Source organism: Danio rerio, chromosome 25 (assembly GCF_049306965.1).
Source record: "Danio rerio strain Tuebingen ecotype United States chromosome 25, GRCz12tu, whole genome shotgun sequence".
Classification (NCBI taxonomy): Eukaryota; Metazoa; Chordata; class Actinopteri; order Cypriniformes; family Danionidae; genus Danio; species Danio rerio.
The window spans coordinates 8,764,493-8,787,462 of NC_133200.1; the positions used below are offsets into that span (position 1 = coordinate 8,764,493).

General features: G+C 38.6%; 1 protein-coding gene across 4 annotated transcripts in view; it reads left to right on the top strand.

The window, feature by feature from the left end:
• The first annotated feature begins 514 nt into the window (after positions 1-514).
• Positions 515-22,970, top strand: part of kcnc1b (potassium voltage-gated channel, Shaw-related subfamily, member 1b) — a 40,147-nt gene continuing 17,691 nt past the window's right edge. For 3 of the 4 annotated variants that reach the window (XR_012399745.1, XM_005174262.6, XM_005174261.6), the window contains exon 1: positions 515-1,628. Coding sequence is in view for 3 of the 4 variants with exons in the window: in XM_005174262.6 (XP_005174319.1) it covers positions 1,062-1,628 (567 nt within the window). In the remaining variant the exon portion in view is untranslated. 4 annotated transcript variants of the gene reach the window in all.

Genomic DNA, 22,970 nt, shown 5'->3' on the forward strand with positions numbered 1-22,970 from the left:
AAATATTTTTGATCTATGGCTGACTATACACATAGTAGACTAGTATTCGAAAAATAATTAACAGTCATTAGTTAATTAGGCTAATTAGTAAGGAGATTAACTAGTAAATGACAGTCGATGGCATGTAAGAAGTCAAGCATTGCAATCAAAGGTCAAATAATGCATTTAATCGAGCTATTTATCAGTCTTAAAGGGATTGTTCACACAAAGATTAAAAATACGGTCACTATTTTCTCACACTAAAGTGGTTCAAAACATTTATGAGTTTCACTTTAGTTGTTGAACACAAAAGAAGATATTTAGAAAAACCTGTAGCCATTCCCTTCGATAGAAGCATTTTTGTGACAGGTTTTTGACAAGTGAAGTGCGAGTAAACATATCTGATGACATAATTTTCATTTTTAAGTAAACTATCCCTTTCGTTTTAAAATCTAAATGTTAAAACCACCTGCCACACAGAGTGTGTTCCACCCCGGGAACATGTTGCGTTTTTGTTCGCGTGGAAACGCGCTTCAGACTGATCTCCGTCCTGTAAATGAAAGACCCTCCCTTGTTGCTGCGACGCCTGTTTCTTCCGAGACCGTCATGACGAGCGATCCGCTTCAATGAGACCTCAGGCTATTCAGAGCATCATCGATTGTGCAAACCTCTCTGAAGACCACTAGAGAATCGCTGAAGGCAAGGTCTGAAGCTGCTCGGTCTGCTTGTACTCGGAGACAACAGACGTGTAGCGTTTTATTCCCGAAACACAATAGGGGCTCTGGAGTTATGACGGCTCGACGGATGACTGGCGCTGTCCGTTCAGCACCACCTTGCGCCCAATGACACCATAGAAACACCTGCCCGACACCCTCAAACCCAAGCCGGGGGTCAGGATATTGCCTAATTAGAAGGACGACCTGTTTAGAAGTCAAGTGCATGAGGTTTGTGGATATCCATTGTTGATTAGACAGTGGCACGAAGAGTTGGCACGGCTGTAAACACATCTGAATTTTCTGAACATGGGTCCCAGCGGTACGACGAAGGTCCATGGCTTGGAGATATGACTAGAGAGGTACGCGATGGGCCAAGGGGACGACAAGGATCGCATCGTGATCAACGTCGGAGGAATCAAGCACCAGACTTACCGCAGCACCCTGCGCACGCTGCCCGGCACCCGGCTCTCCTGGCTGGCGGAGCCCGACGCGCCGAACAACTTCGACTATGATGCGAACATCGGGGAGTTTTTTTTCGACCGCCACCCGAGCGTTTTCGCGCACATCCTCAACTACTACCGCACGGGGAAGCTGCATTGCCCGGCGGATGTGTGTGGACCGCTGTATGAGGAGGAACTGGCGTTTTGGGGGATTGATGAGACGGACGTGGAGCCGTGCTGCTGGATGACCTACCGGCAGCACAGGGAGGCGGAGGAGGCTTTGGACAGTTTTACCGGGGGCGCTCTCGACCTCGGTCATGACGACCCGGAGCCTGAAGGGGTCGTCGAGGCGGCTGAGGGGGATGAGGGGGTCGAGATGACCCGGAGACTGGCGCAAGGAGACTCCCCGGATAACCGATCTGGGCGATGGAGCAGATGGCAGAAGAAGGCCTGGGCGCTCTTTGAGGACCCATACTCCTCTAAATACGCACGGGTGAGTTCACTGAGGACAACGTTTATAAATGAATTGGCGGTTCATTCCGCAGTGGCGACCACTGATATATCAGGGAATGATAGTGATTTTAGTGTGTGTGTAAATGAGAGTGTATGGATGTTTCTTAGAGATGGGTTGCAGCTGGAAGGGCATCTACTGTGTAAAATAAATGCTGGATTAGTTGGCGGTTCATTCCGCTGTGGCAACCCCTGATTAACAAAGGAACTAAGCCAAAAATAAAATGAATGAATGATAATGAGTGTGGAAAAATCTGTTTTGTTTCATGGAAAGGGCATTTTAAAACCAACACAGACCAGTTCATCAGGATCTGCGCAGAGCAGTGAGGGTCAAATGATCCTAATGAGCGCATCACTGACTGCTGATGGTGATTGATTATTGGAGAAATCACTAATAGATACAGCTGTGTCTGACCGACTCATTCCACAAAATATTGAGGTTTCCTTTTCCAAATGCTGCTTACAAAATATTGATTTGCAAGATTCTTTCAAAGAAAGAAAAAACTAGAGAGATAATAAAATATATTGTACCATATTAAATAATAATTTACCATAGCAAATTATTTGTAATATATTTTATAGCCTATATTATGGCTAATGACAGTTATACTTATTTTACAAATGAGCTTAGTAATGCTCAAGGTCATCAAATTTGTGTTTATTGGAAAATGTAGGATTCAATGCTTACATTTATTATAATTATTTGAATAAAATGCTAAATCAAAACTTAAAAGCTCCAACATCAACATGTTTAAACATCACATAAACAAAAAGTAAATTAGAGATTTTTAAATTAATTAGTTTTAATTAGTAATATCTAATGTAAATGCCTAAATAATATATCATATACACATAAAATTAACTTGTAATCATTTATTGGCACATAAACACCAAATAGAGAAATGAAAATCAGAAATCTGTAGTATTTATTAACTTATTAGAACTAGATTTGTTTTTACTCCTGCATGAGAATTAAATACATAAATTGTAACGCATGTGTGTTTGTTATGTATATTTATTCATTTATTTACATATAAATAATGCCTCACAGGCAAATATCAAGGACATACAATTAATGAAAGATTAATAAATACATAAATAAAATTAAATTGTATTTGTTTTGTTAATATATTTAAAACAATAACCCTTAGCAAAAGTTATTGTTATTACCAAAAATTTCCTAAGGCTCCTTTTTGTTGGAATGACCCCGAAATATGTTGAGACACAAAGCCTCAGAGTGACCTTGAAATAATGCCCCGCTTCTCTTTCGTGTGGTAAAACAAGCCGTAACAGGGGACCATGCATGACATCATGCTTTACCATAATCCCTAGTATAAAATAACTCCATTTGCATGCGATCCTCTACCACAGCGCACCTTATAGTTTACTCATCCCCCTGCCTGATGAAGGTTATTGAGTGCTCATGATCTAGAGGTTTAAAATAAAAGCTTTTTACATCCACAGATAATATTTCATCCAAAATCACTAGATGCAAGTTGACTTTAACAAGCAGCCAAATGATAAAGATGCATCTGTGCACTTGTGCTGTAAGAAACACCCTCCCTTTGAGATTTAATGGCTATTTCATTAACTGATTTTAGATGTCAGCTCTTTGCCCTCACCACTGTCCCATCAGCAGGAACCCTATAAGCTCTTAATCGGGAGATGAGCGCCGTCCCAGCGTTTCCTCCAGTTTTGGCAGCCAGGTTAAAAACAGGTCAGCTCTAGTGACTCCAGCCCACCGCTTTGGCACTGACGGAGCCAGAGGATGGACGTCCTCCAATATCCAACTAGCCAGACTGTAAAGAACTTATGTGACCACTTTGAGGGTGAAATTTAACCGTAGTAGTTTTTCAAATGCACATATTTTTTTAATAAAACATTCCCCAATCTTTAATTTGACCTCCTGTTTTTAAAGATCCCATGAGCTTTGTAGATGTTAGTATCAGTATTATTTGATTTTAGGATATCTATAAGCTAGTGTGCCCCAAAAAGTGACAAAATTTGCATTTAAAAGATATAAAACTGATATAAACATGTAAAGCTTGTTTTATTCACGTCACCTCATACTTCAGTTTCTCATCACATCATAACCAATCAAATGCTCTTTACTATCTGACATGCCCCGCCCCCTTTAGTACGCTTTTCATTTGCTGCTCTTGAGCTCAAAACAAAACACTACTGGCTGTTTTTTAAAAGGGGAGGAGCTACATTATGTCCCGCCCTCTCTTCATGTTTCGGTTGAGATTACGTCAAACATAAAATAAAAATGCACATTTCAAAGCACTTCACCTTTAAAAATCGTACTCTAGCTAGGGCTGTTGAACGCTTGTTTCTGATTGGCTGATTCTAATATTTTAAAGAAATTTTAAAATGACTTTCCATGTAGTGTGTGACACAGCTCTAGGTGAAGTCAAATATCCAGCTAAGGCTTAATTCTGAAAGTGCGACGTGTTTAAAACTATTGATTCATCTATAAAAGAGTCGACTCATAGTGCTTCAAATGAATCGTCTTGATAACGAGTCTTTAGCTGTGCTGGCATGTCATCGATACGGAACTTAAACCCTGCCCATTTGTTGCGTGCAAACCCAGGAAAATTTAAACCCCTGGCCCCGCCCACAAATAGAGTAGCAAGAAAAAAAAGACGAAGAACACTGTAGCATACCCCGGGTGAATCATGTCGCGAAGACGCTGTGCTCAGCTGAATATTATTGGAAGTGTGAGGGAAAATTAGAGTTATTTTCTCTACCCAAAGATGAAACTGTGAAGAGTCAGTGGTTGAGGTTTATTTTTGCAAAAATGCCTCAGCATTATAGCCCCAGCCTTGAGCTGTGTTCCTGTCATTTTTCTGACGAGTGCTTCAGCAATCTACACGCTTACAAGTTACAACCCGTTTGTAAAAGGAAGGATCAGAAAATACTTTTATATATAGAGGACTTTGTCAGAGCTTGACAGAAACTTAGATCAGTGTATAGATCAGTGGATCATGGATCAGATTCTTCCTCCATTTCACAGGTGTAAGTAATTGCATTAAAATGGTTGCCTACTTGTTTTCTCTATCTTGCAAATATTATATTTTTAATTGTGTTTGTTACTTGTAAAAGCTTTATATTTTCTAAAGCCACGTTGAAAACGCAACGCATGCCGCTTTGTTTACAGATTTAAATGCATTTGTGTGCTTGCTTTCCACTGTTGTTTGTCGTTGCTATGGCCTCCATCAGCTGGGGGGTTGGGCTATTAGGTTCGGGGGTGAGGTGTCTGAATAACACTATTAAGAACCGGGCACTGTGTACTGTGATGTTAGTAACTACTATGAAGCATGTTTCGGGCAGCCGCTGCGATCAAGGGTTTCACAGATCGTACCAAAATGCTTAATACCATTGGGGTGGGGGGTTGAAATTTCGGGAGTTTTCTGGGAGAAAACAGTCAGGATTGTTGGCAGGTATGCTCACTACAAAAATATTGACTACTTTAAAATTGTTGATAAGGCGTGGTGGGCATTTCTCTCTGTCTCTCGCTGAACGCAGTTGACCAATTGCAACAGACTGTCATCGATCTAATCGGGGCAGATTAGCTTTGCACTAAGGAGGGGTTTGGAAACAAACCGATGAACAAATCATACGGGAGTCATTGGGACAATTAGGTCAAAATGAATGCATATTATAAGACAATGAAAGTGTTTTTTTGACCTAGCATGCATATCAGTCTGTTGTTGGAGACCCCCAAACCAGAATATTACCCTTTGTAATGCAAAATAGGGGCTCTTTAAGATAAACGCTCAGCTTAAGTAGTTACAGACAGGCTTTGACTGTCAAATTGTTTTTAAGACTTCGTGAAAAGTGAAAAGAATTTCAACCTTTACACACAGCGCTGCTCATCAATGTCAGTTCCAAAGCAGTGGACCAATCAGAGGAACTTAAAGGTCCTATGAACTTAAAATTAAGTTTTGTAGATATTAATATCAGTATTGTTCATATTTAGGATATCTACAAGCTAATGTGCACCAAAACAGTTACAAAATTCACATTTAGAAAATATAAAACTGATATAAACATGTAAAGCTTGTAGTTTGTCACTACAATGGTTTTATTCACGTCAGTTTACACTATAGTTTCTATAGACATGCCCCGCCCCCTTCAAGACTCTTCTCATTTGCTTTTCATTTGATGTGCTCGAGCTCAAATCCTCTCACTGGCAGAGCGGTGATAAAACAAAACACTATTGGCTGTTTTTTAAAAAGGGGAGGAGCTACATTATGTCCCACCCTCTTTTCATGTTTCGGTTTAGATTACGTCAAATATCGAATAAAAATTCACATTTCAAAGCACTTCATGGGACATCTTAATATTGTACTCTAGCTAGGGCTGTTGAACGCTTGATTCTGATTGGCTTATTCTAATATTTTCAGATAAATGCACAGCTAAAGCAGTTCCTAAATTGTTTTTAAGACTTCATGAAAAGTGACAAGAATTTCAACTTTTACACACAACGCTGTCAGTTCCAAAGCAGTGGACCAATCAGAAGAACTCAATCAGAAAGCAATGCAGTGGGCACTTTGATGCCAAAAAACAAGTCAAAAATTCAAATCGGTTTTAATTTTGAGCATTGAAATCATAAACACGTCAAAAAGAAATAAAAGGACTGTCCTATAATTAATTTTTGAGACTTTTTTGACGCCAGTTTAGATGTCAATTTGATGTAGTTGGGTAGCTCAAGCCTCTTTTCCACTGCACACGACAAAGGACAAGCGACAGACCGGAAGTCATTCATTTCCAATGGAGAGCAGTCCGGGAGCTGCGTTGAGTTCCGACCATCTCCGTATGCGGAAAATTCGGATCCGAATTGAGCTGCGGATCCGTTGAAATATTTGAACTCCTGCGACTAGAGCGTATGCGATTTGCCGACCGCATTTGATGTATATCAGTGTTGTTCAAGCAGATCCATGCGCGCGAGATGAGAAACAGGAGTTTATTTGGTTATTTTTTTAATTATAAAAAGTATATATTAAAAAAAACTTTTCTGTTCATAAATGTAAGTAAGAAAGTAATAAAAATGTACATTTTTAATGTTGTCTCCACATTCCCTCCAATAATTTAGCGGTCTATGAGTTTCTAGTATTCATTCATCCATTAAACTATGTAAACGCACAGAATAAAGGCTCTTGCTTTTGCCCTACTTTATTTCGGACACCGTGAGAATCAGCTTCTTCCCGTGGTGTGCGACAACACTGAAAATACTGTGCGGCTGCCACAAGGGGGCGTATTCCGACAGTCGTGTCCAAATGTCGTGTGCAGTGGAAAGGCGGCTTCAGTGGTAAGCACTGACATTTCACAGCAAGAAGGTTGCTGGTTTGTTGGCATTTCAGTTGGCATTTCTGTATGGAGTTTGCATGTTCTCCCAGTGTTCACGTGGGTTTCCTCCACGTGCTCTGGTTTCCCTCACAGTCCAAATACATTGAATTGGATTGCATGAACTAAATTGGCCTTAGTGTATGAGTGCATAAATGCCAGAGTATATGGTAAACGCTCAACATTCTAATTGCTTGCCGCCGAACCACGTCATAGCTCATTACCATAAAGTTGACTTGACTTGATTTCAACTCCCCTCGCCACCCACAGCAGCAAAGATGCACTCCTGACCGCTTATTGCCATCGGCTCCCATTGAAAATGAATGACTTCCGGCTACCTATACGCTCTCGCCGCCTTTGGTGTGACATTCCCTTTGTATAACTAGCACTTGTTGTGTGTATTGCCTCCTGCTGATGAATCGCTGAATGCCTCCTCAATTGTAAGTCACTTTATATAAAAGCATCCACTAAATGACTGAATGTAAATAGAGCTTTTAAACTTCCACTGACCCGTGGGAACCCAAAATGTCATTTTGCACTGCTCATATTTTAGCATTCAATGTTGCTAGACAACACCTTTCACTTATTGAGATCAGGGTAATCAGTTTTAGTCACAACAGATATAAGAAGCTGATTCATGGATGGCAGACAGGTATCCCTGGAGGTTGTAGTGTTAAGTGAGCAGAAGAGCAGGTGAGATTGTTTTAGTCTGGAAGAAGGGATGCATTATTCATCTGGCTCGGGGATGTTCTGCCAGGAGACGGGCTGTCGTGGAGCTGCTGGAGTTGGGAAAAGTGTCTGGGCTCCTGGCAGAACCACTGAGAAACATGAACCAGGCAGAGCGAGTGTTAATGGGAGATAAAGTCTTCTCATGGAGATAAAACGCCGCAGCCAATATTACTGATTACTCAAAATGCCACAAGTATGGAATAATTACTTCTTTTCTGAAAGATGTTCCTTATGCTCAACATAATCACATTGATTTGATCAAAAATAGAGTATAACGTTTCTGATATCACAGTTTTGATGATAATAATAATAATTATATTTATATAGAGACAGCAAGCATGGTGGCTCAGTGGTTAGAACTGTCGCCACACAGCAAGAAGGTCACTGAATCGAGTCCAGATTGGGCCAGTTGACATTTCTGTGTGGAGTTTGCATGTTCTCTCCGTGTTGGTGTGGGTTTCCTCCGGCTGCTCCAGTCTCCCCCATAGTCCAAAGACATGTGGTGTAGGTAAATTGGGTGAACTAAATTGAGACAGTCCTCGCTGCTGCCTGCAGCTTGATGACTTACTGGACCAGGTCAACTACATAATGGACGATCGCCTTCATCTGCCCTCCCCTAAACCCTACCAACACAGTAGCATTACTTTAGTGGGCGGTACAAGGTCCACTACCTAGTGGACCTGGTCCAGTACGTCAGCGTGGTTACAGACTACAGTGAGGATATCTTGACTAAACTGGTCGTGGTTTTTGAGTGTTTGTGTGAATGAGTGTGTATGGGTGTTTACCAGTACTGGGTTGAGGCTGAAAGGGCATCTGCTGCGTAAAACATATGCTAGAATAGTTGGTGGTTCATTTTCACTGTGGCAGCCTCTAAAAATAAAGACTAAGCTGAAAGAAAATGAATGAATAAATATTTATTTAAACTATTATTATTATGTTGAAAACACGGTTAAAATAATTGAGTTTTAATTGAATTGAATTGGTGCTTAAATTTATTATTTATTATTGTGCTGAATTATTATTATTAATGTTTACTAATTAATCTTTAACTTTATCAAAGTTTTAAATGAAGAAATGCTATTGAAGTACATCTTATTAGAACATTTGGAAGACTTTGTGTTTTTCTTTTGAAATTTACTGTACTTATCATTTTTGAGTTTCTGCACTAAAGTTTTGCATGCAACTTAATTTTTTGGGTAGAAAATATTATACTTTATGCCTTAGGATACTTTGGAAGATGAAAAAAACATTTATTTTCAATAGATATTTTTCATAAACATACTTTCACCATAAACGTCTGTTTTGTTTAAATGTTAATTGCTGAATAAGCTGGAGCTTGATTAGTGTTGTGGTGGGTGAGGCATGATCGAACACCCAAAAAGGGGGGAGAGCAAGCGGAGATTTCAGCAGCTGGTCAATGAACCAATCATGAATAATCAGTAACACCTGTATTTTCTGGTGATTGGGCCAGAGAGACGCCTTCATAAGGGGAGAAGGAACAGTCGGGAGAGGAGAGCCTGACACACGCACACGCGCACACAAGCGCCCAGCACTGAAAAAAAAACAAAACATTTGTGCTTACCTGATATCACTGACCCTGTCTTTTTCTTCCCACGAATGAACTTTACTTCAAGTGTATAATACTGTCAACAAATATAATAAACAGCAAATTATTAACATAAACAACTGTATGAATATATATATATATATACAGTTGAAGTCAGAATTATTAGCCCCCCTAAATAATTTGACCGCTTGTTTATTTTTTCCACAATTTCTGTTTAACAGAGAGATTTTTTCAGCACATTTCTAAACATAATAATTTTAATAACTCATTTCTAATAACTGCTTTTTTTATCTTTACCATGATGACAGTAAATAATAATTGACTAGATATTTTTCAAGACACTTCTATACAGCTTAAGTGACATTTAAAGGCTTAACTAGGTTAATTAAGTTAACTAGGCAGGTTAGGGGAATTAGGCAAGTTATTGTATTACAGTGGTTTGTTCTGTAGATTATCGAGAAAAAATTTAGCTTAAAGGGGCTAATAATTTCGTCCCTAAAATGGTTCATTAAAAATTCAAAACTGCTTTTATACTAGCCGAAATAAAACAAATAAGACTTTGTCGAGAAGAAAACATATTATTAGACATACTGCGAAAATTTCCTTGCTCTGTTAAACATCATTTAAAAAACATCATTTTTGTGTGTGTGTGAATGTGTATGTGTAAATGATCAGAAAATCTTCATATTAAAATATTTTCTAAAAAAACGATTTGTTGCATTGATGCATTTTCAAAGAGCCCCTATTTTGCCTTATAAAAGGTCATATTTTGGTTTTGGGGGTCTCCAACAGGTCAAAAAACATTTTCGTTGTCTTATAATATGCATTTATTATTACATAGATATCACAACGACTCCCATATGATTCGTTCAGTGATTCATTTGTTCCCAAGTTGCTTCTTTTTGCAAACTACAGAAAACAAAGCAGCAATTTTAATTAAACTTACATGTTATGATCTGGAGAAAGAAGATCCATATGGTCCATTTGAACTTTAACAGTTACTGACAAAGTCCCATACATAATAGTCACTGCTGCTCCTTCCTTAATTAGCAAACGGCCGGCGAATCGTGCGTTGCAGTGTAAGTTATTGTATCGAAAATCAGAAAAATGACAGAAAAAAACACAGCATTAGGTTGGCTGTGGTGTTGTTGTGAAAAAAATCAACTTCAACCCTATTTCAACCCAACTCCCCCCAGCCGATTCTCCATCTGTCAGTGATCGTCATCTTCATGTCATGATCAGTCCGGTGATCCCCCATGCTCTGCTTGTGTCTGAAGGGAAAGGCGCATTCACGTTTTACCGGAACCGGCACTTCATATTTAGTGATGTACCATATCAACGTCTGTCGATGCATTCAGACAAAAGATCTGAACCCAACACGATTCATTTATTCAACTCTAAGTTGACTATTGCGTTAAAGAATCAATGTTTTTAGGCGCACTTTCAGATTTTAACCTCAGCTGGATGTTTTCATTCACTTAGAGCTGTGTGTTACACACTGCATAGTAGGGAAGTGCACATCCATGCTCGAGTATTGATATATCGATACTCAGAAGATTTAAATTTGGTTTCTATATATATATTTTTAAGTATCGATATTTTAACTGTATTTTAATAATTTCTGCATAACTAAATGTTTTAGCGCTGTGTACAGGATTGTCAGTGATGTTTTGTATATAAGACGTAACACCAATCAATCTACGGTGAACGTGACGCGAGCGATCATGTGCCTTTCAGATAACTTGCGTAGTCAACACACGCAAGTCGCACACTTCTGCATTACGGAATGACATGATGGCAGAGAGGTAACGCAGTGTGTTGTGATGCTCATCAGCTTAAAGCATTGCACAAGCAATATTTGTGATAAGAAAGTCATACACAGCAACAATACAAGCAGCCTTTATAAACACTTACAGACAACACACCCTGAAACTTATAAAGAAGCGGAACAAAAACAAGCTGCCCAGTGTTCCTCTGCTCAGTTTCCCTCTGTCGGACAAAAGACATTATAGGAGGCAAACCTCTTTCTCGTTACCATTAGGGGAATAAGAATAAATATAAGGGTGTGTGTGTGTATCTGTGCAGTGTGTATATACAGTATGTATGTGTATGCAGTGTGTATACAATATGGATGCGTGTGCGTTTATGTATATATATATATTACACACACACTACAGTATATATATTTATATATATATATATATATATATATATATATATATATATATATATATATATATATATATATATATATAATAATATATATATATATATATATATATATATATATATATATATATATATACATATATACATACATACAAATTTAGATCTACAGTATAGATGGCTACAAGTCATCAAATATAATATTTAAAAAATATATATAAATATTAAAAAGTATTATCTATTGTAGACAGGTCGGGACTGCAGGCAGGCCAGTCAAACATAGTTCTTATTTACTTTAATTCTAATTGTCTTTATATTTTATAATAATAATTAATAAAGTGTAATAATTCTATCTAGACCATATACAATTAATTTTATATTATATTATTTATACTTAGAATTAAATAATTTCAGTCATTTATATATAATTAATTATACCTTTATTAAAGGAAACATAATTAACATTGATAATTATGAAAAAAATTTAATTGTATATTATTTATATCTTTTTATTTGATGATTTTACTTGTTACATATAAATATTCAGTAATTAAATCAATATTAGATTATTTAAATGAATAAATAACAAAATCATTGGTCAACAAAATCTCATTATATGCAATTGAATATTTTAGTATATTTGAATATTTTATATTAATTATCCATGATGTGTGTGTGTTTGTGTGTGTGTGTATATATGTGTGTATATATGTGTGTGTGTGTGTGTGTGTATATATATGATTTTTTTTAATTAAAATTTTTTTGAAAAATTACATTAATATTTTAAGTAATAAGGGGTATCGAAATTGGTATCATAATTTTTTTAACAAAAAGTATCGGTATCGTATCGAATTTAAAAATTGTGGTATCGCCCATCCCTACTGCATAGAGGGTCTTTTAAGAAACATAATATGGGGCTCTCTAATCTAATCAATAAGAAAACATAATAATACAGATTTTTTTTCATTATTATTTTGATTAATTTGACAAAATTACAGACTTTACTGGATTTTCCTTAAACAAATGCAGCCTTGGTAAGCATTTAAAAGAAGCAGCAGTGCCAATAATCAGGCTGTTTGTTTTTGTTACATCGTCTGAGTAACCGCTGATGAATAATAGGAAAGTTGGTTCCCTCTATCAAGCATGCAGTTCAGTCAGCGGCGCCGGATTATTTTTACCCTCTTTTTTTCTAAAAGCAGCCCGCCTCAACTGGAGGCGGATGGAGAAAATACGGCTGCTTTCAGATGAATGAATTGTGATGTTAAAGTTCTGGCTAGACTCCATGCGCAGAGCTGGAGCATTCGGTCAGCCTGGTAAACGCCTCCTTTCTTCTCCGGGTTTTCTAGGTCAACTCAATTCAATTGTAGGGTGTTATTTTTAGGCTCGTCTCCATCAGAAAGAGTCTCTTAATTACATTAGAACTTGACGACTCAATTAGCTGCCGTGATCACAGTTGACGTTTTTATCTTTAGCTAAACTAAGAGCACAGAAGCTTGAGGAGGAGGATTTTTGAGATAAGAGAGAAAGGTTTAGGCTTCTTGGAGATAAAATTAGCCAACCGAGAGCAAGGATTTTGTTGCTTTTTCTAAATTAGATGCATTTTTTTTCTGAATATTGTATAAATGTTATAATTAAACACACCTGAACCAATTGATTATGACTTGAGCAGCACTTGTTAATTACAGACTATAGAATACACAAGACGTGTCACTTGTATGGTTTTGAATGGGAAAAGTGTAACAGTCAATATGCTAAATGAAGCCACGCCTACTAGTACATGAGCCAATCGGCGATTGCTATAGACCAGGGGTGTCCAAACTCGGTCCTGGAGGGCCGGCGTCCTGCAGATTTTAGCTCCAACTTGCTTCAACACACCTGCATGGATGTTTCTAGAATGCCTTGTAAGAGCTTGATTAGCTAGCCCAGGTGTGTCTGATTGGGGTTGGAACTAAACTTTGCAGGACACCAGCCCTCCAGGACCGAGTCTGGACATCCCTGCTATAGACCAGGGGTTCCCAAACTTTTCAGCACGCGACCCCTAAAATAACAATGCCAGTGACTTGCAACCACCAATATCCTCTGAGGTGGTTATAAATACAGAAAACTTGCATGGAATGGCGCACTCACACACCAATAGACCAAAGTCTATTCTTTGTTTAATTTTTTTATGTATGTCAGTGCTGTAAATGGGCCAGAAAGTTTAAGCTGGTGTTATAAAATCAATCTGCTGCATCTGACGCTATTGCTGTGTCTTTAATATAATGTATTTACCCCAGGGGTCGCAATCCAATAGAACTAGTAAAAAAGCTACTATAGTAACTATAAATGACTGTTTTATTCTCTTCAGTTGGTTATGGATAAAATATGGTAATTCTTATGGCCTAATAATAATGAGTAGATTTTTGGAAATCACCAGGTGACCCCCCTTCATTGTTCCGCGACCCCTCAAGGGGTCCCGACCCCCACTTTGAGAACCACTGCTATAGACTGACGTTTCTCCGGGGAGAAGCTCATAGCAGACATGTGCTTTTATGAGAGGTTTTATGGTCAACAAACACAATGGAATCTCAGAGAATACTTGCTTCACAGACGTATGAAATATATCCAGATAAAGCTTCTTACTTTCTTACTTTTAAAATCTGTAATTTAAAATGAACCAAGAGCACTTGTAAACAAATGAAGAGTTCAGGTGCAAAACCTCTTTTTTTTTTGTAAATGAGCATTTTCTATCAGGTTCCTACAGTATAATTAGGTTCTGAAGTTTCATTCAATAAGTAATGATAGGGTTATTAGCTAGTAAATAAAATACCTTTTTTTCAAAAAGGTCACTTTAGACATTTCTTTGTTTTTTAACAAGGCAGATTTTATTTTGTGTCAAAACCAGCTAAATCCACTTGTGCTTTTTTTTTGCAAAAACCTCTAAATCCTGTTTAGACAAGACAGTGTAATAAGTTGAAAATCACTAAAGATGCAATTAGGAATTATTTTACCAAACATTAAACACCTAAAATTTTAAATATATGAACCTGTAAAGTAAGTGGTGGTTCATTCCACTGTGGTCACCCCTGTTAAACCAGTTACAAAGCAGAAGGAAAATGAATGAATTAAATTTGTCAAGTAAATGCATTAATCAATAACATTCATTCATTTTCTTTTCGGCTTAGTCCCTTTATTAATCCGGGGTCGCCACAGCGGAATGAACCGCCAACTTATCCAGCACATTTTTACACAGCGGATGCCCATCCAGCTGCAACCCATCTCTGGGTAACACCCATCCACACACTCATACAAACACACACACACTCTAACACTACGGACAATTTAGCCCACCCAATTCACCTGTACCGCATGTCTTTGGACTGTGGGGGAATCCGGAGCATCCTGAGGAAGGCGTGGCCTTGTATGGTTATTATGTTAATATTAAGAAGTTATTATATTTGGGCCCAATGATTTGTCTCAAAAGTGGTTGTAAAGAGTTTCTACCAACTCTGCCTTCTCTCAAAAATGAAATCATCTCTTCCTTCACACTCTCTAGAAATTGCCATACACGCACTTATAAACTCCCGGTTGGACTATTGTAACTCCCTCTACTTTGGGCTGCCTAAATCTCAGATTGCTCGCCTACAGTTAGTGCAAAACGCAGCAGCTAGATTCTTAACTAAAAGCCCGAAATATGCACCTGTCACTCCTATTCTGAGGTCTCTACATTGGCTATTGAATTTAAAATTCTTCTCTTTGTGTATAAAGCCCTACATGGTCTAGTCCCTCATTATTTATCTCAACCGATTGTTAATTGCACTCCTCCAAGACACTTGCGTTCCGCTGATCAGTTTTTATTAAAAGTTCCAAAGACCCACCTCAAGAGTAGAGGCGAATGTGCTTTTGCCATAGCAGGTCCTGGAACGCCCTGCCATTAGAACGAAAAAAGGCTTCGTCACTGCCTATTTTGAAGTCTAAAATACAGACGCATTTATTTTCTAGGTCTTTTGAAGCATAAGTCCTTCCCTTCAGGGGGGAATGGGGAGGGGGGGGGTGTTGGGAGGGGGATCAAAACAGTCATGTTATTAATCGTGTTTAGTGTTGGTCAACTGTGGTAGCATCTTTTAATTAGGCAAAAATTATTTGTATTATTATTTTATTTTATTTTGCTCTTTTATTAATATACTCTCTCTGTTCTTTCCTATTATGTGCCTATTGCTGTTACGGTTTTTATGCTCATATCATGTGTTTATTTTCTCTCTGTAAAGCACTTTGTGCAGCCTTGTGGCAGTTGGAAACATGCTATATAAATAAATTGAACTTGAACTTGTATGCATGAAAAGAAAGATAGTTTCTGAAAGGGCGTCTGCTAAAAATGCAGAATCAAAATTTTTCCAAACCCTGAATCAATATCGGAGTTCCTTTTGCACGCTGCAGGGAAATGACATTATCCAGTTCAAAACAACGATCTGAAGGGTGACACCACAGCTTAAGTATTTCTTTTAGACAGGCATGTTTTGAAGCTATTTTAGCCACGCAAAGCTGATGTAGGTAGTGTTCTTGTTTATAAATGGGTTTATATGCACAGTAGTGTTGTTCAGCCACTAAAAACGTAGAGGATGATAATGTTTAGAATGGTTATAAATGAGGTTGGTGTTGTGATCTCCTTCCTTTCGAGTGCGCATGCACATTAGCTCGGGCAACCTGAAAATATGCTGATTTTGTTTGAGTTCGATGAAACTTATGGGACAGTTGTTGTCTACTTTATAGGTGATTCCTAATATATAATGTAATCGTAAGCTTGGCTAACAGTTCTGGAGAATTTGATGTTTCCCCATTCAAATAGATTGCTCGAGCAGGCCGCCCGAGAGGTGTTTTAAGGATAACCTCCGAATGAAATGACTTGGGATGCCCCTAAGCATCCTGGGATGCCCCTAAGGGGGCCAAGATTTGGGGCCCCAGAGTTACTATTAGGGGTCCCCCAATCATGCCCCGCTCCACTTTTATCCCCAAGTGTTGGCTGAGCTACACTGCAGAAAAAATTGGTCCATTTTCTAGACAAAATAACATATTGTTTTTTTTTTAGAAATAATGAGTGAAAATGAAGTGAGTTTTTCCTTAAATCAAGCTGAATAATCTGCAAATGGAGTAAGCAAAATAATCTTATGTCGAAACGAAAAACAAGATTATATATCTGACATATCTGATTGGGTGTTTCCTCTTAACTGGTATATGTTGTTAGATGATAAGAAAAACCCCTGACAGCTGCATGTGTATGTGGTCAAATATGCAAGCATGTGTGTGTGTGTGTGTGTGTTTAAGAGAAAAACACGTAATCAGATTTGTCAGATAAAGAATCTTGTTTTTCGTTTTGACATAAGATTACTTTGTGTGTGTGTGTGTGTGTGTGTGTGTGTGTGTGTGTTTGCTCTACATAAATTTTTTTTAATTAAGATTTCTGATTATTCTAACTTAATGCTAACTTAATTAACATTTAAACTTAATGCACTCAAAAATAATAAATATAAATGTCTACATTCTGGATGACCTCTTCTAGTGTAGAAATCCTCACACATTTTTAACCTAAGCTCAAATGAATCGCTCATTTCAGTTCGCTCGCTCAATCACTAATAATTGAAAAGTTATTTCATACATGAGACATCGTGTTAAGGCCCAATCCAAATTCTGCCCCTTAGCCCTTCCCCTTATTGGCGTGTCCAAATTCTCTTTAGCTTGAAGGCGTAGGGCTAAGAGGAAGGGCTAGATACCCCTTGAAACAAAACATTTTTAGGACCACACCAAGGGATAAGAAAATTTCCCAGAATACACCATCTAAGTTACAACAGCAAAATGGCTGCACACGGAAGTAAAGAGATGCACATATTAGTATTTTTTGTCATTATGAATTTTTACCAAAAAAATTCACGTTTTAATATAATCCGAACTGCGTTCGTGTTTTACCGTCATGCTTTACAAAAAAAAATAATAATAATAATAATAACTCCTGTACAGCAGTCCCACAACATACTGTCACTCGATGACACTGGAATACCCTGTCAGAAAAGTCTAGTGGCTGAGAATGACCTTTTTACAGTGTCTGCTCTAATCTTAATGCTGTTTTTCGTGAGTTTACATTGATGAATATAGCCATGGTGTAAATGCACAGTATAGTTATGATCTTATTGCCGCATTAGATTGTTATGATAACATCATTGCTTTTAGTGATTTCCTGATTTAAAAAAAAAAAATAGCACAACTGGAATAACTACAGCAGTCGTGATCATCTGATCTCATATGAAGCAAGAGCTCAGGATGACATATAATGACGTGTGCAGGTGCGGTAGTGCTGTCTAGGCCCACACAGAATCTGCGCGCGCAGAATTCCGCAGATTTCTGCAGATTTTTAGCCCATCATTAATTCTGTTTATTTACTTGAGTAAACGTGTAAATCTGAATTTTTTCAATTTTTATTCAGTAATTTATTACTTTTTATTTCATATATTAAGGTCTTAGTTATGATACTCCGCTGGATACTCCCAAAATTATTCCGCAGAAATCTGCAGATTTTTACCAAAATTCTCAGCAGAAATAGCAAAAAAAGTCAAGCAGATTCCGTCTGGCCCATGTCCCATTTCTTAGGTGTACATTTTGAAGCCCTTCACCACTCCGTTTTAAGGGCCAAGGGGAAGGAGTAAAAAATATATATATTTGGGATTTTTTAATTAATTACCTGATTATCATTATCATCATGTATTTATTTAAAAGTCATAACCATCCAGGAGATCTTTTATTTTAGGGGTTAGCAGAACTAAACTTTGTTATTACCTATTGTATTAATCCCAGCCCATGCAGGTTGACATTGAAACGGCTGCAAATTTATTTTTTGCCTGTTTATATAGCAGAACCTTCTGGTGTAACTAATTCGAGTGGCTAAAAATTTCCCTCAAGTTGTCTCCCAATTTTCAACAAATGATATTTTCTTTGGTTTATTTAGGGAAGATGTTAATATTCAATTTGTATTGAATAATATTCTAATTTTGTAGAAATCTTATATTCATAATTGGCTGATTAGAAATTTGCATTAAAGAGCATTTGGACAGGTGTACCTAATAAAGTGGCCGGTGAGTGTATGTTTTAAATGTTATTTATTTTTCTTGATTCACTATTATTTGTGCTCTGTTCGGTAAATGTAAGTTATTAGTCTGATTTTGCAATATTGTATTTGTGTTATAAAAAGACCCAGCACATGCACACCTCTTCTTTTAATGTAAATGTTTCAGACGCACAGTACTCTAAACTCTGTGCTGAACGGCTGTAGAAGTACCAGCTGTACTGTGCCATAAATATGAGCGAACAGGAAGTGAAAAGACTCTGCTTGCTTATAGACTGATCCAGACTCATCCTCATCCACAGTAATTATCAAGCCGCATGTCATTCATTAGGCCGCCTGTGTGTGTGTGTGTGTGTTTAATGAGGATTTTTCATATCTCAGCTGTATCAGTAACACAAAAAACACACACAGTGAATCAGCGCCGGCTGCCCACCGACTAATACAGTTAGCAGCACTTTAAGTGAGTTTCAACATTCCCAGTACTGCCGCTTGCACATTTGAAGGACTGAAAATGGAAATAGGCTCTTAAACTCAGACTAAATGGCTGCAAATGCAAATGAGCGTTTATACGTCTGCAGCTCACGTCCCTAAAGGTGTGATAAAGCACTATTTGCTGGATGATGGAGTGCTAGAAAGTTGCTCAGTAGTCTATTAAGCTCTGATCATGATTACTAAAGCAGTTCCTGGAGGATTTGGTGAACTCAATGGTTCTTTTGGTATTTTCATAGCAAAACAAAGAACTTAAAACAAATACTGGCATTAGTTTTGACAAAAGCCATCATAAAAGTGGTCATTTTAAAGGTGTAGTATGTCAGATTGACACCCAGTGGTTAAACTAGGTATTGCACTTCTTGATCAAAACACTTTTTCATTCGGCTCCTCTACTAATGAGTCCACATAGCTCGGGTTGCCAGATTGACGCGAGTATAACTGACTATAGAGCCTAAAGCAGGGGTCTCAAACTCAATTTACCTGGGGGTCGCAGGAGGCAAAGTCTGGGTGAGGCTGGGCCGCATAAGGGATTTCACAAAAAAAAAAGTCCTCAAATGTCATTATTAACAGTTTTAATTATTTCTTTTGAACATGAAGTGTCCTGAACATTAATAGAACATTGAGTGAAGATTATGAACAGTTCTTCTGAACATGGCATCTTTTGCCTACTTCTTGCTGCCAGAGACTTGACAGCGCTTCAAGTGGGGGAAAAAGTGGGGGAACTCACTCAAAACCTCCATTCCCTCACCTTAAAAAAAGGCGTATATATGTATTAATAAAACACCCCCACCCCACTCCAGTCACATCAGTCTGTACCAGTCTGTATCTACCTATAATATATATAAGATGCAGGCTGTAGCTAGGTAGGTGGCAGGCTGCATATAGGTAGCTAAGTGGCAGGCAGGGGCGGGAACAGCTTACCTTGGTTCTGGCCGGCGCGAGTTCCCTCCTAACACTTCCCGCCCGTCACAGCATCTAACAAAGGGGCGGGGTGCGTGGTGACGTCACCGGCATCCCCGCCCCTTTGTTTACATGGCGGGCGGGGAATGCCTGTGACCGATGTGTACGGATAGAATCAGCGGAGCGGGGAGCGCTCTCTCTCCCCGCTCCGCTGATTCTGTCAGTGTACAGCGGTCGGCGCGGGCCACAAAATATTGCACTGAGGGCCGCAAATGGCCCGCGGGCCGCGAGTTTGAGACCCCTGGCCTAAAGGCTCCTACGCACCGGGACGCTTTTCACTTGCGTTCATCGTCAGCATTTTCCGAGACGTTTTTCCGCATTCAAACCCAAGCGATTTTCACTGGCGTCAAGCAGAAGAGTATGCAAAATATAAGACATTAGATGGCGCTACACAATTTTAAGCAACACTGAAGAGGAAGAGAGGAAGTTCACACGCTTGTTGTTAAAGTTACTAGTGACTCGAACAAGCATAAATGGTTCAAGCAGCAGCTCCAGCTCTGGCGATGAAGAAATGATTATTGTTCACAAGAGCAATAAGCAGCTAAACGTTCATATCGCCTCTGGGCTTCTTCAATGTGCGCTCGCATTGACAGTTTTGCACTTGAGCGCCTCCAAGTGCTGTTTACTGTAACTTCAGCAGCCCGGTGCACGTGAACAAAAGTGCCGATCTGATTGGCGGAGAAGGTTTTGACGTGGCGTGTCAAACCGAAAAAACGAGAATGTTTTTTTTTTTAAATGACGCTTTGGCGCCTGCCGTTTTGTGCGTTGGTGTGCACGATTACATTGACGCCTTTTATTTATTCACGAGGCGTTAAACGTCGACAGAAAACGCAAGCAAAAAACGTCTCGGTGTGCACGGGCCTTAAAGGCTGATTTGAACCGTTTTCGAACTAAAAGCAACATCACGCAATAGAAAGAGTATTTTGCATATTAAAAGTAGCTGTTGTTCTAACCAACACCTGAAATTAATATTTTTAAATGGCTTCTATTTCTCACAGGTGAACAACGATCACCTCAGGTACACCTCATGTGCTTTATTCAGTGTTAATGCTAATTATGTGAGTTTGAATGTCATTATAGGAGAGAACCTATATGAGGATATATGCGCATATTTAAAACCTACATGCAGTATATCTGCACATATATAATAATATACCTTTATTATTTAGGGGTCGCCACAGCAGAATGAACCGATAACTTATCCAGTACATTTTTACGCAGCGGATGCCCTTCCAGCTGCAACCCATCTCTGGGAAACATCCACACACACTCATTTACGCTCAAACAATATGGACAATTTAGCCTACCCAATTCACTTTTATCGTATGTATTTGGAGTGTGGGGGACACCGGAGCACCCGGAGGAAACTCACGTGAACACAGGGAAAACAGGCAAACTCCACACAGAAACGTCAACTGACCCAGCCGAGGGTCGAACCAGTGACCTTTTTACCTTTTTGGTGTAAGGCGACAGCACTACCTACTGCGCCACTGCGTCGACATGCTTCGTATACCAGTTTCACAAAGTTTATTGGGTAATTTACTTGTAGATCAACCTACACTTTCAAAAGACTCTAGATATCTTTATATTTTGACTCCTCAGGTACTGGAAACAGGATAAAAATGTAAGCAAGTAATACAGCAGATGTTCAGGATCAAGCACAAAATGGACTGTCACTTGAAGTCCTCAGAGTTTGACTGGAGGGCAGAAAGGGGGGAAACGGATCATGTTTTGTCTCCGGAGATCAAGAGGATCAAGCCGTTCTTGTGTTTATCTTGATCAATGGGAGAGTGAGGATAAAACGTTCTCATGGATCAAACTTTTGCCCTCTGGGATTTGCAAGGTCATGAGAATGGGCGTTCGCCCTCAGTCTGTGGTGAATCAGCAAAGCTTTTACAAATCTTTGAGGTAACATTTGTTATTTTGGCGTGAATTACACAAAATTCAAAGCACTACCAGGTTTTGTGAGGGACAGAGAAAGCAGCGATGGTGATGTAATCCTACCATGATGAATTATTAACAGGTTTTTTTGCCTCCAGTCTGTTCACTGACCAACTGATGCATATTGCATACAAACCAACAACACTCAAAAGTTTCAGGTGCAATGGCACGCATCTACAGTATAAAATGACAGCCATTCACTTTTGGCCAATAACAAGAGTGAACACGAAAAATGATCATATATGCTGATAAAAATACTGCTGATATAGCCCCTTGGCTTTCAACCAGCATCAATTGCTGCGTCCCAATTCACATACTTATACTATACGCCCTAAAAGTGTGTAACAGAAGAGTATGCAAGCTTTGGGACATAATACGTCCTATTAACAGATAGTTTTGTTGCTTAGTTATGTCCCTTGTCAATCATCTCGACACATCATCCACATTTCTCTTCATATTCACCAACCAAACCAAATTGGAAAAGCAGCAGCAGCAGGATAATCTGATAAAATCTGATAATCAGATAAAATACAACACGGCAAATGCGGTTTAAATGTTCCAGTTAGCGTGTTAGTCATTCAAACAACTTTACTGACGCATCTCTACTTGACGGTTAGTCTCGTGTGTCAGCCATGTTTGTTTACACTTTTTACTCGAATTTTTAGTTCTATTTAAATTCACGACCAACATGCAAAGTATTATGGGTAATTTTAGCAGATAGAGTATGGTCGCTTCTACAATTTGAATATTTTCGAATACCGGAAATAGTAAATCATCCGGGAACCTTTAGACAAAGACTCTAGAATACACAAGACATGTCACTTTTATACTTTTAAGTGGGGAAAAGTGTAACTGTCAATATGGCGAATAAAGCCCCACCTTCAAGAACAAGAGCCTATCAGCGATCGCCATATTGTGAATAAAGCCCGCCTTCTTCTAGTACAGTAGATAATCAGCGATCGCTATAGGATGACAATTCTCTGGGGGAGGAGGTTGGACCAGACATGAGTTTCTGCAGATTTTGTGTGATA